The following is a 14,884-nucleotide window of genomic DNA, read 5'->3' on the forward strand; positions in this document are numbered from 1 at the left end:
GCAAGCTGTGGGCTGGCACATACCCATGCAAGTGCCCAACGGCATGCCATGAGCACAAGTTAAGCTGTGCATGTGTGCTCTGGCCACCCGTTCACTCAGCCCAATTCTGAATAGGTCACAGCTCAATAGTGGGCCCAGGCTGGGGGTTGGGAACCCCTGCTGTAGAACCTATATGTGTGGACTTCAACTCCCAGAATTCTGGGAGTTGGAGGCAACATGTCTTCAAATTCCCAAGATTGAGAAATTCCCAAGACTGAGGTATAAGACTGCTATTTCTTCATCTCACTTCTTGAACATTATACATATAGGTTCTAGTGGGGCTCTGCATAGGTGCGGAACTTTTTTATGTGATGTTCAGTTTCTGCAGCTGAGGAGGATTTTAGGAGGAAAGGTTACATGTTGAGGACATACCTTCCATATTCTCCTTAATTCTTTTTCAGCTATTAGGGTTCTGCATCATCTAGAACTTTCTGTACTCTAGTTGGGTTAAGTAAGGTTTAAGTTATTTTTTATTTAATATAGGGAAATGTACCAGTCTTTGAGTGTAATAGATATTTTGAAATATTTTGAAATTTGAACTTTGGGAAAAAGAGAAAAAGGTATTCCTGTGAGGTAACAAATGACATTGTAATTGATGTAATCTCCCCTGCTCCCAATTGTAATGGCACCTAGAAAATCCATAGTTGTAAATGCAAAACTGACTACTCAAATATACTTACCAGGTAAACTGTTTATTCTTCTGCTACATCACTCTAGAGCAAATTAGACAATTTCATCACTGTCCCTCATACAAACCTTCTTTATTTCCCCATTTCTACCCACTCTGTGTTTCACCTCTTTTCCTTAATCTGATACTTATCTTGGTTTTTCTTAGAATTGGAAGCTAGCACAAATGCAATTTATCAGGGAGGGATGTTTATTACACCTACCACGATACTTCATAAATTGTATGACTTTTTTTTTTTGTCAGATTTATGGTTTTGCTCAGACTTGTTTCTGTTTCTATGCAATGCACCTGAAGTTTGGCAATGAAAGCTATTTCCTGCTAATTAAGATTAGGAAAAAACTGTTAAGTAATATTTCCTGTATATTATTCCCAAAGAAAATATATTTATATTGGGAGGACAAATGGGTTTTTGAAAATCTTGCTATGATGAAAGAATTTATATTTTTCTGGTTCTGCTTTTCTGGGGAAAAAAAAAAGATTTTGTTTTTATTGGAGATATTAAAATAACCACCTTTGTTTAATACTTTTAATGGTGTAATGTGAAAACCGTGTGTTTAGTAAAAAGGCATGTAAAATATGCATGTTAAATGTTGCATTTAAAAATCACATTTGAGAAAGGTGTCCCACAATCTAGCTGTAGAAATTGAAATATATTGCAGTGTAGTTCATGAAATGAAAATTGAGCGTTCCGTAATATATTGGTTTAAGGGACATGGTGGCTTAGTGGCTAAGACACTGAGCTTGTTGATCGAAAGTTCGGCAGTTCAGCGGTTCAAATCCCTAGTGCCACGTAACGGGGTGAGCTCCCATTACTTTTCCCAGCTTCTGCCAACCTAGCAGTTCGAAAGCACATAAAAAATGCAAGTAGAAAAATAGGGACCACCTTTGGTGGGAAGGTAACAGCATTCCATGTGTCTCTGGCATTTAGTCATGCCAGCCACATGACCACGGAGATGTCTTCTGACAGTTCCAGCTCTTTGGCTTTGAAACAGAGATGAGCACCACCCCCTAGAGTTGGGAACGACTAGCACGTATGTGCGAGGGGAACCTTTACCTTTAATATAAAGGTCTTCCGGAAGGAAAGTCCCTGATTTTATGACCTTTTTTGCAGCAGTTGTTAAGCAAATATAGTGGTTATTAAATGGATGTGGTGGTCATTAATGAAACCTATTGTACCCAATGGCCACAAACCATCATCACATGCCCATAGGAAGCTACAAATGGCCATAAATGCAGACTGATTGCCATGTTACCCAAAATGACATCATGTGATCATGAAGGATTGGGCATAAGTGGGTCTGGGTCGTACGTAACTCTGGAGAGGTCCATTGCAACTTTGAACAGTCACTAAGCAACTGGTCTTAAGTCGAAGATTACCTGTATGAGTTTATGTCACAATTAAATGAGAGACTTTGGGTAGAGTTTTAGGAAAAAGTATGGAATGGACTTACCCAATAAAATAATTTGAAAATCTAACAAACATTACCATTTATTTTAAGATGTCCTTAAACAGAAAATAGACCATCCACTTTATTAACATCAGATATTAGCATTATGCTACGAAAAAGGAATTTGATGTTTAATTTCCTATCTTCTCTGTCTATGTATTCTAACTGCAGCCCAAGATAACATGGATGAAAAATAAAATCATCATTATGAATGACCCACGTTACAGAATGTTTGGTAACCAGGGTGTTTGTACACTGGAGATTCGGAAACCCAGCCCCTATGATGGTGGCACATATACTTGCAAGGCAGTCAACAGTCTTGGTGAGGCTGAAGTTGAATGCAAATTGGAAGTCAGAGGTAAGGTGGTCTCTGTTGGGTAACTTTCTTTGGTATAAAAAAATAGCTTGGAGGAAGATGCCTTCCTTATGATGACAATTTTTGCCTCTTTTGCTTTGTGGGAAAACACATTTTCATGAATAAAACATTAAGAGAAGAATATGAAAAGAGTAAATGACAGATTAATTCCATGGAAAGTAATAGCAATATTTGGATCAAATATTTATGCTATACAGAGAGTATGCAACATGGCATTTAGAATATCGTAAATATATCTGCACATCTGTCATAAATACCTCTTCAGGATGTTTCCAGAGTAAGGTAATACATAAAGATTAGTAACTGGATTACAATGTTCCATCTTTAACTTTAAAATAATCTAGTTACAAACTGATCTAATCTAAGGAACAGTTTAAGTATTACCTTCTTTCACTGAGCTCGTACAAATACTCTAATACACATTGTCTGTAGAATCTATATAGGTTCTAAACTCATTAGTTTCTGCCTTTTGGCATTGTCTAGCTTTTGTTTCTTACTTACTTCTCAATCTTAATTAGGTCCATAATTATACTGTTATGACATTGAAAATCCAATGTGGCATTCACTGCCCATATAATGCATCTGATTTAGTTAATGTTATTATTTTACTTGCTTTGGAATTTGTGTACTTTCTTTATCTTACCCAATGACTCAAGCAGGATAGAAGTGACCTGTCTTGGGCAATGCACTATTTACATTTCCTGATTGTCCCTGTTTCTGTATTATCTACTTTTCTGCACAGAAGGCATGCTGTCATTTCAAGTAGTTCACTCTTCCACATCACGTGATAATAGAACAACTCATTCATAAACATCTAAACTTATGCTTTCCGCAAATCCTATATGTGGTTGTTTCATTTCAATCTAGCAAAGAATGCCACCGTGGGACATTCATAGTGTCTAGAGTCTATGGCATGAGTAACCACGACTTATGTACTCCATTTCTGAGCATTGAGACATTTTAGAGGTGCAAGAGTTGATCCAGTTTCCTTGGAAAGAAACTACTGAAGGCTGAGAGGTGCTAGCCAAATATAACCAAATTTCTTCTTCACATTCCAGTTTTTTTTATTTTTTCCCTTCATTACCTAGAGATGGAAAGACTAAAAAGCCTCCATACTGAAAGCTTGGTTACCAACGATATTTTGCAGTCATAAAGAGATGTCTACTAAATATTTCACTGCAGTTGTGCTGGGGTTTTTTGTTTTGTTTTGCTCTCTTTCTTCTTTCTCCCTTTTCTGCTTAATATTTATTATCTGAAATCCAATACCTTTTATTCACTGCCTGAATGTTCATCTATCATTAGGGCAGTTCAGTCTGCTAAAGTGGTTGGACATGTAGTCAAACAGCCTTCCAGGCCATCAGTTAAATTTTCAATGCCTTCAGAGTCAGCCCCATTGACGTCAGTGGGATTTACTTCTGAACAAATATACATCTAGCAAGGACTCAGCGATCCTCTATAAACCTATGAATTTACATATAAGGCTTTCATATGAAGATACATTTTCACTTACTCAAAATCATATGGTTTCACACAAACTTAAGTATCTTCTTTTGTTTAATTCATTTTAATTGGGGGGGCTGAAGATATCAAACACTGTAGGAGTAAGGAAAAGCAGTCAAGTACTTTAACGCAGAAGAACAATCATTTATGGTGGTTTTGTGATAATCATAACTAAACCCCAATTTTGTTTTTCTATTTGCACTTTGATTCATAATTCCTTGTACATGGGGCACTCTGAAAGTTTTAAGTTCTCATGAATCCACTATAGTCATCTGTAAATGGAATCAAAGAAATCTGATGTGTAAGGTCTTTGAATTTGCCTAAGCCCCTGATACTACAGGAAAAGGTTTAACCCTTTCCCCTGCATTTTTCCTGGGTGAAGACTCCTTGTGAAGCAGTCAATCTTTCTTCTCCTCTCCTGCTGAAAAACAAAGAATATCTTTTCCTATCCTGGCCCCTTCTGGATTTGTAGGGATAACACCTTCCAAGTTTTTAGCCAGAATGGCAAAGCTTGGAAAAGTCAAAGTCAACTTACAATAACTGTTTGGAGTTGTGGGAGAAATGATATTGGTTTACTGTTAAATTTTGCCCATTGTTTAGTCTCTGCCCCTGCCTAAACTGGCACTGAAATATTTACCATCTGAGATGTCAAATGGAATAAGCTCCAAGAAACTAGTTATCTATGGTATTCATCCAATAAAGAAGATGAGAGATTCGGAACATATTCTTTATAATTAAAAAAAACAATGAGATGACTAGTTTCTTTTATTATTATTTTTTTCAAAGACTTGGCAGATGAAAGAAAAAGTAAGGCTCATTGCAATTAAATCAGGCTGACTCTGGTATTTTTAATTGAACAAGTCACTTTGGATCACTCCCAAAGCTACAATTAATTATTTCTAAGAAATGCTACTGGCATTTCTACCCTAGATTGTGTATTTTGATTATGGTGCTTTAAGATATATAGATCCTTTAATATCACTCATTGCAGTTTAATATTGGACAGAATGTTTTTTCTTTCTATGTGTTGGACGCTTAAAAGAATTACAGCTGGTGGTGTAGTTCTGAAAGAAAAGAAGAAGCAGTTTAATATTGTTAAACAGTGGTGCAATAGAATGTAAAAGGAAATTAAATATTGCTCAATAAATCTGCAATGATAAAATATGGAGAAATTTTGCCAGAAAAGCCAATCTTCTTGGAGGAGCAGAAACTAATGTTTAAAATCATATTCAAGTGGACATTTTATCCCTTTCCTATTACATAATCATGTTTGCATGATAAGTTTGTATTTCATACCTGTTCTTCATCTTTGCCCCATGGCATGCTTCTATGGAATGGGCAAAGAAGGTCTAATTAATCAAGACTATAGTAACTAATGTCTAGATAATAGTAACTAAGTTTAAAATTTCATTTATCAATAAATATAATCTTAGTTCCATGTTCTTTTTTTAAAAAAAATATGTTCTTAATCAACATCAAATAGTTGTTTTCAGTGACAAATGTATCATATGTTTGAAAAAGTATTTCTAAATAGTTTACATTCAGAAGGACAGAATTATGAAGAATAGAGCTGAATAAGTAATAAACAGTCTCTCAGCAGAATCACATCATCAGTGTTTAAATTGTCAAGAATAGAAATAACATATAATTTAGTGGTATATTAAGAAAGTCCACACACTTGAGAATAAGCTCTGATAGACACCATGAAATTTACTATTGAGGAAATACAGGAATGTGCAGTAAATTGTATAAAGTGAATTATAACCTGTAATATAATGATTTAGTAGCTAATTATACTGTATTTTTAAGAAAATATTTTTTCTCCTATAAAATGCATAGTTTGAAAGGCTAATTTAGAGTAAATACAACTTTGTTGTGCAAAAGTATATACTGGAATGTTATCTTTATATAGTAATGCTTGAGAAACTTGCCTAGTAGTTATTCAAATAAAATATATAGATATAGATGGTTCAATGCTATGCATATGGCTTTTTCCTATACTGAGAAACACTCTGGATATACTTGTGCGTGTGTGCGTGTACATATATCTATATCTCCAATTTTAATTTTAATTAAAATATTTTAATTTAGTTTAACCTAATTTTTGTTTTAGTCTTAGATTAGTGACACAATTAGATTGGCTCCTTTATATCTCTTACATTAGTGTGGCAGCCAATCATTTGTGTTGTGCATAATTAATTATGCTTCCTATATTAATGATGATGCTGAAAGTGTGCTAGATCCCTTCATCTTTTGACTTTCCATTGTCTTTCCATTCTCATTCTCTCTCTCTCTCTCTCTCTCTCTCTCCTCTCTCTCTCATGTTTTACATGACTAAGGAATTAAATCATCATCTTTTCATCCCTGTGGACATACTTTCACTCAATAAAGTCTGTACGTTTATGTTTAGGAAGTAAAGTGCTTACAACTTCTTTCTCTCTCTCTCTCCTGTAGTTACACAGTAAGGATTTTTGAATGTATAGTGTCATCTAAGGTAAGCTTTCATATGGTCTCTGCATATGAAGCTTATTTCTGTTGTCATGTCATACAAAACCTACCAAAGTATGGCATAATTTTCATTATGTCATTTAATGAAAATGGGGTAGTAAAACCAATGTAGCAACGGACTGATTATTTGTACTGTGTTAATTAACAACTCTCGCTGAATCTGCTGAATAAATGCTTGTGATAGCAGTTCCCGCTATCCCCCTGTGATGTCAACACATACTAACAAGCTATAGAGGGAGTGATAAAGCATGAACCAGGTTAACAGCTTACTATACATAAATAAGCATAAATCACAGCATTTGAACCGTCTAATGCCAGTTATTTGCCCCAAGGTTCAGGCAGCTAGGAAGTAGTACTATTTCATTATACTCAACTCTTACCTCCTTTTCTTGAAAATGTAAATTGCAGCAACTTTAAGGAACTAGTTTAAAAGCATGCCAGATTTTGTGTGTCACAGCATAAAAAGGTGAAAGAAAAAGAAGGAAGGAAGGAAGGAAGGAAGGAAGGAAGGAAAGAAGGAAGGAAGGAAGGAAGGAAGGAAGGAAGAAAGAAAGAAAGAAAGAAATAGATCTTTGACAACGTATTTAATTGCTCTAAATTAAATCAAAAAGTTTCGTTTTAGCTGGGATGTGCGTAGAATTGTCATTTGCATTTTTATTTGCTTGAATGTGCAATATATGTATCTCTGTCACAGTAAACCGCAAAATAGAATTCATAGAGCTTTGAAAGAATCTTGCATTTGAGATTAATGGTGCAAACATTCAAAGGTAAGTTCTTTATAAAAGGGCATGGTTTTTTTTTTTCTCTCTCTCTAGCCAAGGCTGTTTTAATTTCAGTGTTTGTTTGTTTTTTAACTATTGTTACTTCATTGAATCTCAGCAAGCTAAGGTAATACTTCTTGGAATTTAGACAATTAATATGGCCTAGATCCTTGTACGGAATTCTCATGATACCAACATCGCTAAACAATCCAAGAAAATGAGCATGAAGTTACTATAGTTAAATTGGTTGGCACCTTATGCATATTCTTACATTACTGGTCTCGTAGATTTTATTAAGTCCCACTGCAACATTATAATATCAACCATTCCCACCTAGATAGGATGGTTTCAATAGATGACAAGTATGTCATGTGGTGAAGGTATTGGTAGGGAGGTCATTGAATGCAGTAATACTATATATTGAGACGGTGATCATCAGCTTCAAAATGGCTGGCACAGATGGGCAATCAAAATCCCATCCCCCTTTTTATGTGTGTATGGTGCATGTGATGCATGTTAAAAAGGACTGAGGCTTTGACTGCCCAGTTGCACCCACCATTTTGGGGATGTTGACCACGCCCCCCCCCCAGTTATAGCTCAGTGTAACAGAGTTAATGGGAATTGTAAAGAAGAAATGTGGAAGCAAAAATACTCACAGTTAAAATGTAATATAGGCTTAATATCATTATTGTTTACAGAAGAAAGGTGTTGGGTTGCCCTTGGTATTCGCCTTTTGAATATTCTTGATGCTATAAGAAATTTTATTTTGGATGACTTTCACTATGTGGATCCCCCAGCATCTTATTGAGTCTTCTTCTCCTTCTCCCACTCCCTTATTCCAATAATTAGAATATGGCTAAGCAACTTCACTTCAAAGCTTCTTCACCATGTTTGGCTTGGAGAATTTATGAAGACTCACGCTATGAGTCTTTGATGAGTACCTGACAACTTTACAGCCACAACAAGAATAACGTGACATTATTGACAGCAACTTCATGCTGGGTCTATCACATCCCCATCCAATGGACAGTGAAAATAGTCAGTGGAACATAGAATTCCTGACCTATCATTCTTGGAAGAATGTATTTCATTCACATGCAAAGAAAACAAAATTAGCAATTAGAGAACAATCCCGTCTAAAAATCCTAAACCTATTTACACTAAAGGAAGCTCTGCTAAAATGATGGTATATTTCTCCTTTTGTAATTGCACAAGTGTGTGCAGGTGTAAAGATCAAAGCTATCCTTTTGGTTGTTTTCATAATTGTCTTGTCCTCAGGTGGTCTCTCGTTTTTCCGACTACTACTGCAAGGGGTGCCTCCGCATATTGCCCAGTCCTATATGAAAGAAATGGAAGCAAGCAAGTATGGAAAAAAATAAATTCTGGCCCCAGTGCTTCTCTGCTTCTGCACCGGAAACTGCTAACCATTCTGCAGCCTCTCATTTCTACCGTGATCCTCCTAAATCATATATATCGCACCTTCCGTCTTCCTCCTGTTGTTGGTGGAAAGAAAAACTCACGCATGGATTGCTTTTTTTTTTTTTTTTGAAGTTTAATGAAATAAGCTGATGCTTACCTGCATTTTGTACTGTTGTGTATTTCTGTTTCCTTCTCTTTCCCCTCTCTTTTTTAATGCAGAAAAGAAGACAAGCTAAACAAATATGCATGAAAGCTCATTTTTAGTTTTTAATTTATATGTTTTAATTTTTGTGAAAAGCAGATGCTGCCACACCCAATAACAATGGAATCAGAACATACAATACCTCTTTTGATAACCAAATAACAAATTATAGGTTAACATGTCTCCTGTGTACACATGATTTACAGCATTTAACCATTAATTGAGTTGAATGAATCTCAAGTTAAAAGGGTTTCCCCCCCTGTTGTTCATTTGTGAAACCCATTTCTTTGAGCTACTACGGGGGATATTTTTTGGTGATGTACAATAAAGCTGAAGTGTTTATGACCTAACCACATATTTGGGATTCTTATGCTTATTTTATGTTATTTTGTTTTCATAATGTCCTGGCTTTTTGTTTGCAATTACAAACATTGTGGATTGTGGGCTGGGATGCAGATACACTCATATATATATTCCTATCCATTACATTATTCCATTTGAGGGTAAGCACTGTTGTATTAAGCACATAAGAAAGGAAAATTAAAGGCACTGTATTACAAAAAGAAATATCATGTGAGTCTAGTTTGCACCAGCTCCATTCATTATGCTGCCCATATCTTTTTGTTCTGCAAATCTTTTGGGCTTTCATCCTGACCATTTATCACTTCATACATCTTGCAAACTTTATCCAAACACAACTTTCTCACTCTTCTCTCAATACATTCAGCCTTCCTCATACATTTGTTTGGTGAGTCAGTTCTCACTTTCTCTATGAACACACTTCCTCATCTTCCTGGCCACAAATGTTTGTATCATTCATTCAGTGCTTATTCTTTCTTGACTCTTATCTTTTCTTGTTTACTATACACACTTCTTAAATACCCGCTGCATTAAACTTTTGTGTTTTTATATCATGGCAAACTCTCATTTTCATTTAGTAAAGCGTATAGGAGCTCACTATGGGCAATTCCATTTCTTTATACAAACCTGCTAATAATAATTGACAGTACTGGTCAGTTTAGGCATATTTTGGTCGAAACCCAGTTGTATCCCAAGCATATTCACATTATTCTATGCAAGGCAGGGTCTCTAATATGGGGACTATTTTCCAAGCTAGCATTGCTTCTTATATCCCACCAACTAGTAGGTATATGCAGGGTCTATCACAATCCTAGGCAAGATAATAAAAGTTCAGAATGTATTGGAACAGTTTGGAACAAAGAACTACATAGCTATCTGGGGTCTGAGGCCTAGTGGAGGCCTCAGACGCAACTTGACCCATTTGTTATACTTTTCTTGTGTCAGTCCCTAGGAAGATCAGGACTACTTCACAGGTTCACCAGGGAGGCCACACTTAAACGACCCACATAGGAGAAAGGATTTAGGAGCAATACTCTTAACAAGATTTTGCTTACTCACCTAACAAACCTATTCAGATTAGAATGAAATGAAACCAGCCCGGAAACCAAATATGAGGTTTCCCCTACCAACTTGTTCAGACTGAAGCAACTACCCTGTTTCCCCTAAAATAAGACCTCCCCGGATAATAAGCGCAATCGGGCTTTTGAGCGCATGTGCTAAAATAAGCACCCCCCTGAAAATAAGCCCTCCCTGAAAATATCAAACAGCATGCGCAGTCAGTCCCCGTCATTTCCTCTGGTTAGGGTTAGGGAGACAGAGCTGGAAATCAGGTAAGATGGCAAAAAGAGCCCCATCTTTCTCCACGTGCCCCAAAATAATAAGACCTCCCCGAAAATAAGGCCAAACGCTTATTTCAGGGTTCAAAAAAATATAAGACAGGGTCTTATTTTTGGGGAAATACGGTGTTTGGATAAAACATTTCAAACTAAAAAGATAAGTTCATTTGCCATGCCTCAATTTCCAGACAACTCTACCTGATTGAGAATCTTCATCGACAGATTAATACGGTATATGTTAGACATGTATTGACAATTTCTAGCACAGCAATGTATACATATTAATAGTGTTGCCAACAATTACTTCTTCTGAAGCATTTCATGTAGAGCTATCACTTATTCATATGATTCCAAGCATGTTTTATACAAAAATGCCAGTGGAATTAAGCTCAGTGGAATTACTTGATTTCAAGGTTTAAGATTGTATGCATAGTACTCGTTTTAATAATTAATATTATTAATTATTATTAATAATTACATCTGGAATTTAAAATAATATAGGAGCACCTGAAAGACCCATTACAACCCTTTAAGTCAATGGATACAAAGCCAATTTTAATTCTTCACTTTATGAATAGTTACTGCAATTGAAATATAGCTCAAACTACCTCCCAAACTCGAATGCAGTATTTTGAAGGAAGTTATACTGATCGACTTCCTTATTTCTGTCAAACAGGCCAAGGCAGAGGAACGAAGAACAAACTTCACATGTAAGGCTACTAGACCTAAGCAGATCAAAATGTATTTGAGTTTTTGTATTATGGCTACCATGTAATGGTTATGTGAATTTTTGCTGCCTGGATCTGATAACCTTAGCTTGTTTAGCTGATTTAGATTTCAGAGAATGCTCTCCAATTATCCTCTGAAATATGTTTTGCATCTCAAAGACTGAACGTTCCACAATTTATATGCATTGTTCAAAGTAATAAAATTCCCTCTTCTTCAGGAAAAGCTGATATTTGGGGGCCCTTTTCTGCAAAAATACATCCAAAGACAACATACTCACTAGACTGTTGTACTTCACATGACGACAGCAATAACATACAAGACACCCAATTCTTTGTTCAGAACTTGCTTACAGCAGGAGTTTCATAGACATAAACACGATACAGCTGAAAAGTGGCTTTATTGCATAAAAGAAAAAGGCTACTTATACACAAAAATTCTGCCCTGTGCAGAACACAGAAATCAAATTTTCTAATATATGTGTTCCAGACAGTGGTGAAATCTAAAGTTTGTTACTACCGGTTCTGTGGGCGTGGCTTGGTGGGCGGGGTAATGTGACTGGGTAGGCGTGGGCATTTTTTTTTTTCATTTTTAAAACCATTTTTTCTACAACCTCTTCAGCGAAGAGGTTGTAAAAAAATGCTTTCAAAAGGCTCTGATGATCAGGCAACTCAGCTTGGATCATCAGAAGCATTTAAAAGAAAAAAAGGATTTTTTTTCTTTTAAATGCCTCTGACGATCCAAGCTGAGTTTTTTTTTAAAAGCCTCTGCCGATCAGGCAACTCAGCTTGGATCGTCAGAGATATTTAAAAGAAAAAAAGGGTTTTTTTTCTTTTAAAAGCCTTTGACGATCCCAGCTGAGTCGTGCGATCATCAGAGGCTTTTTTTTTTACTTTTAAAAGCATTTTTTCAGCCGAAAAGGTTGTAGAAAAAATGCTTTTAAAAGTAAAAAAAAAGGCCTCTATATAGCTTCTATATTCTGTAATTAAAAATCAGACATAGAAACAGGCAAAGGAAAATAAAGATATTTGGGAAGGAAAAAAAGCTTAAAGATGGATTGGAGCTGGTGTTGTTGGTATTGTCAGTGGAGTAACCATCAGAATCATGAGAATTTAGAAGTAGAGATCAGTGATTAACACCCTAATACAGGGGTCCCCAACCTCCGGTCCATGGACTGGCAGCAGACCGCAGCATACCAGAAACTGGGCTGCACAAACAAGCAAAGCCCCATCTGCGGGATACAAGCAGCCTGCAAAATCATACCCCCTCCAGTTCGTGGAAAAACCCCTCCCACGGAACTGGTCCCTGGTGCCCAAAAGGTTGGGGGCTGCTGCCCTAATACACTTACCCATTAAAACTGTCCAGAAGCAACAGTTCAGATGAATAATTATCTTCAGCATTTACATGTGACACATTTCTGGAGTGGATACTTTTTCCTACCATTTACAGTAGTGGCCAAAATTGTGGAAACCTTTTGGGAGAAGTGTATTTTTGAGGTTTGATGGCTAATAACACCACTTTTTTGGGGGGGGTGGAGTTTCAAGATAATCATATTCCACTGATGGAATGGCCTGGGAATAACCCAGATTGAACCCAAATGAAAATCTATGGAGCCAATGTTTTTTGTTTGTTTGTTTGTTTGTTTTTTGCTTTAATTTATATGCTGCCCTTCTCCGGAGACTCAGGGCGGCTTACAATGCGTTAAGCAATAGCCTTCATACTTTTGTATATTTATACAAAGTCAGTTTATTGCCCCCACAATCTGGGTCCTCATTTCACCTACCTTTGAAAGGATGGAAGGCTGAGTCAACCTTGAGCCTGGTGAAATTTGAACTTGCAGTAATTGCAAGCAGCAGATGTTAATAACAGTGCTTTAGTCCACTGTAATACAGGCTCTTCTTAAAGAAACTTGAAGAAACTTGTTAGTCTGAAGCAACCCAGCAATAAAATTTAGTTTAATAGAAGCAATCATTCAATCTTGGTTTCAGATTATAACAGCTGCAGAAGTATTGGTTCACTCCATGGGAAGACATTGTAAGGTCGTAATTCATGCTACAGGTTACCCAACTATTAACTGACATGGTGATAATTTTTGTATATCTCATTTTTTCTACGTGTTTCACTTTTCTTCTTTATACTGTAACTGCTATTCTAATAGCAAATCCTTCATAAAAGTTATTGCATTACATTCTTGATTAAATTATCTTTCCATTGATACATAATTTTATGGTACTACTCCAAAAAAAAAAAAAAGTAGTATTATTAGCTAGTTTTAGAAAATACACTTTTCCCAAAAGGGTTCCACAATTTTGGCCACTACTGTATATACTGGTGCAGCAACTCTGTACATTAAAACTTAGGAACACAAATCAAAACTCTTAGTATGAAATGTACATAATAATTCAAGCTGTCATAATTATGGTATTAGATGCAGCAAAAGGATTAAATAGAGAAATTACTTCCTAATGTGCCTGGGGCAACTATATTCTAATGCAAGGCTTATATTGAAAAGTTCTGGAAAAACATTTCAGTTTGATAATTATATATAGGCAAGGCAATCATGTTGATATCAGCCTTCCTTCAGCCTTGTGCTATCTAGATATCAACTCCTGTCATTGCTAATCTGCACTGGCCATGACTCAGGATGGGGCAAAAGGAGGTGACTATAGCAAACATGAGCATAGTTTAGTACCATGCACACACCCTTCTATATTAAAATGTAGTTTGTGATTCAGTGCGCTGTTCATATCCAAGCAACTGGGTTCAAAAGGTTTAAAAAAACCACAATCAAAGCATACAACTTTTATCTGTGCATCATCTCCCAGTACAGTAGATACAGGTTTGTCTGTACATGTGCATAGAAATGCTCCTACATGGCGACTGCCAAATTGGCGAGACCTGCTTAGCCCTGGTTTACTTAACCTTTTGGTTTGCTCAAACTAGCCTTCCAAATTTGCCCGCTGAGCTAATCCACACAACATAGATAAATAAACATCACTTGAGACTTTCAAGAAAAGATCGGACTGCCATTTGTCAGAAATGGTGTAGGGCAGGGGTCAGCAATCTGTGGCTCTGGAGCTGCATGTGGCTCTTTCACCCCTCTGCTGCGGCTCCGTCACTCAAAATATGCGTTGCAACTGCCAATGTGTGACACCCGCCAGCACGCTATTTATTGAGTTTTTCAACCTCCAGTAGACCAACCATGGATAAATCCAAGAAAAGAAAAGTTTCTGAAGAAAACAGAAAGTTTCATTCAACTGTATATGCTAGTTTTGTGGCCCCTCCAGAAATAGGCACAGGGAGGGTTTTGAGGCTCCCGGTGTTTTCTTTTCTGTGGGAAACGGGTCCAAATGGCTCTTTGAGTGTTTAAGGTTGCAGACCCCTGGTGTAGGGTCTCCTGTCTGAGGGGGGGTTGGACTAGATGACCAATAAGATCCCTTCCAACTCTGTTAATCTGTTAAAAACACGATGTTGAGTTGCTGCGCAAACGCCTTCCGGATCGCCTCAGGATCAACGCGAC

At 36.6% G+C, this 14,884-nt stretch overlaps 1 protein-coding gene across 11 annotated transcripts in view; it reads left to right on the top strand.

Moving 5' to 3' along the window:
* The window catches only part of MYBPC1 (myosin binding protein C1), a 105,365-nt gene extending 96,069 nt beyond the window's left edge, over positions 1 to 9,296 (top strand). For 7 of the 11 annotated variants that reach the window (XM_034403526.3, XM_034403528.3, XM_034403532.3 and 4 more), the window contains 2 exons: positions 2,347 to 2,533; positions 8,599 to 9,296. In XM_034403526.3, the coding sequence (XP_034259417.1) occupies positions 2,347 to 2,533; positions 8,599 to 8,699 (288 nt within the window). In that variant the 3' untranslated portion in view covers positions 8,700 to 9,296. Of the gene's footprint in view, positions 1 to 2,346; positions 2,534 to 6,505; positions 6,546 to 8,598 lie in introns of all 11 variants that reach the window. The other 4 variants (XM_034403530.3, XM_087873762.1, XM_087873763.1 and 1 more) reach the window with 1 other exon arrangement.
* The last annotated feature ends 5,588 nt before the right edge of the window (positions 9,297 to 14,884 follow it).

The sequence above is a fragment of the Pantherophis guttatus genome, chromosome 7 (genome assembly GCF_059756535.1).
Source record: "Pantherophis guttatus breed Tessera chromosome 7, ASM5975653v1, whole genome shotgun sequence".
Taxonomy (NCBI): domain Eukaryota; kingdom Metazoa; phylum Chordata; class Lepidosauria; order Squamata; family Colubridae; genus Pantherophis; species Pantherophis guttatus.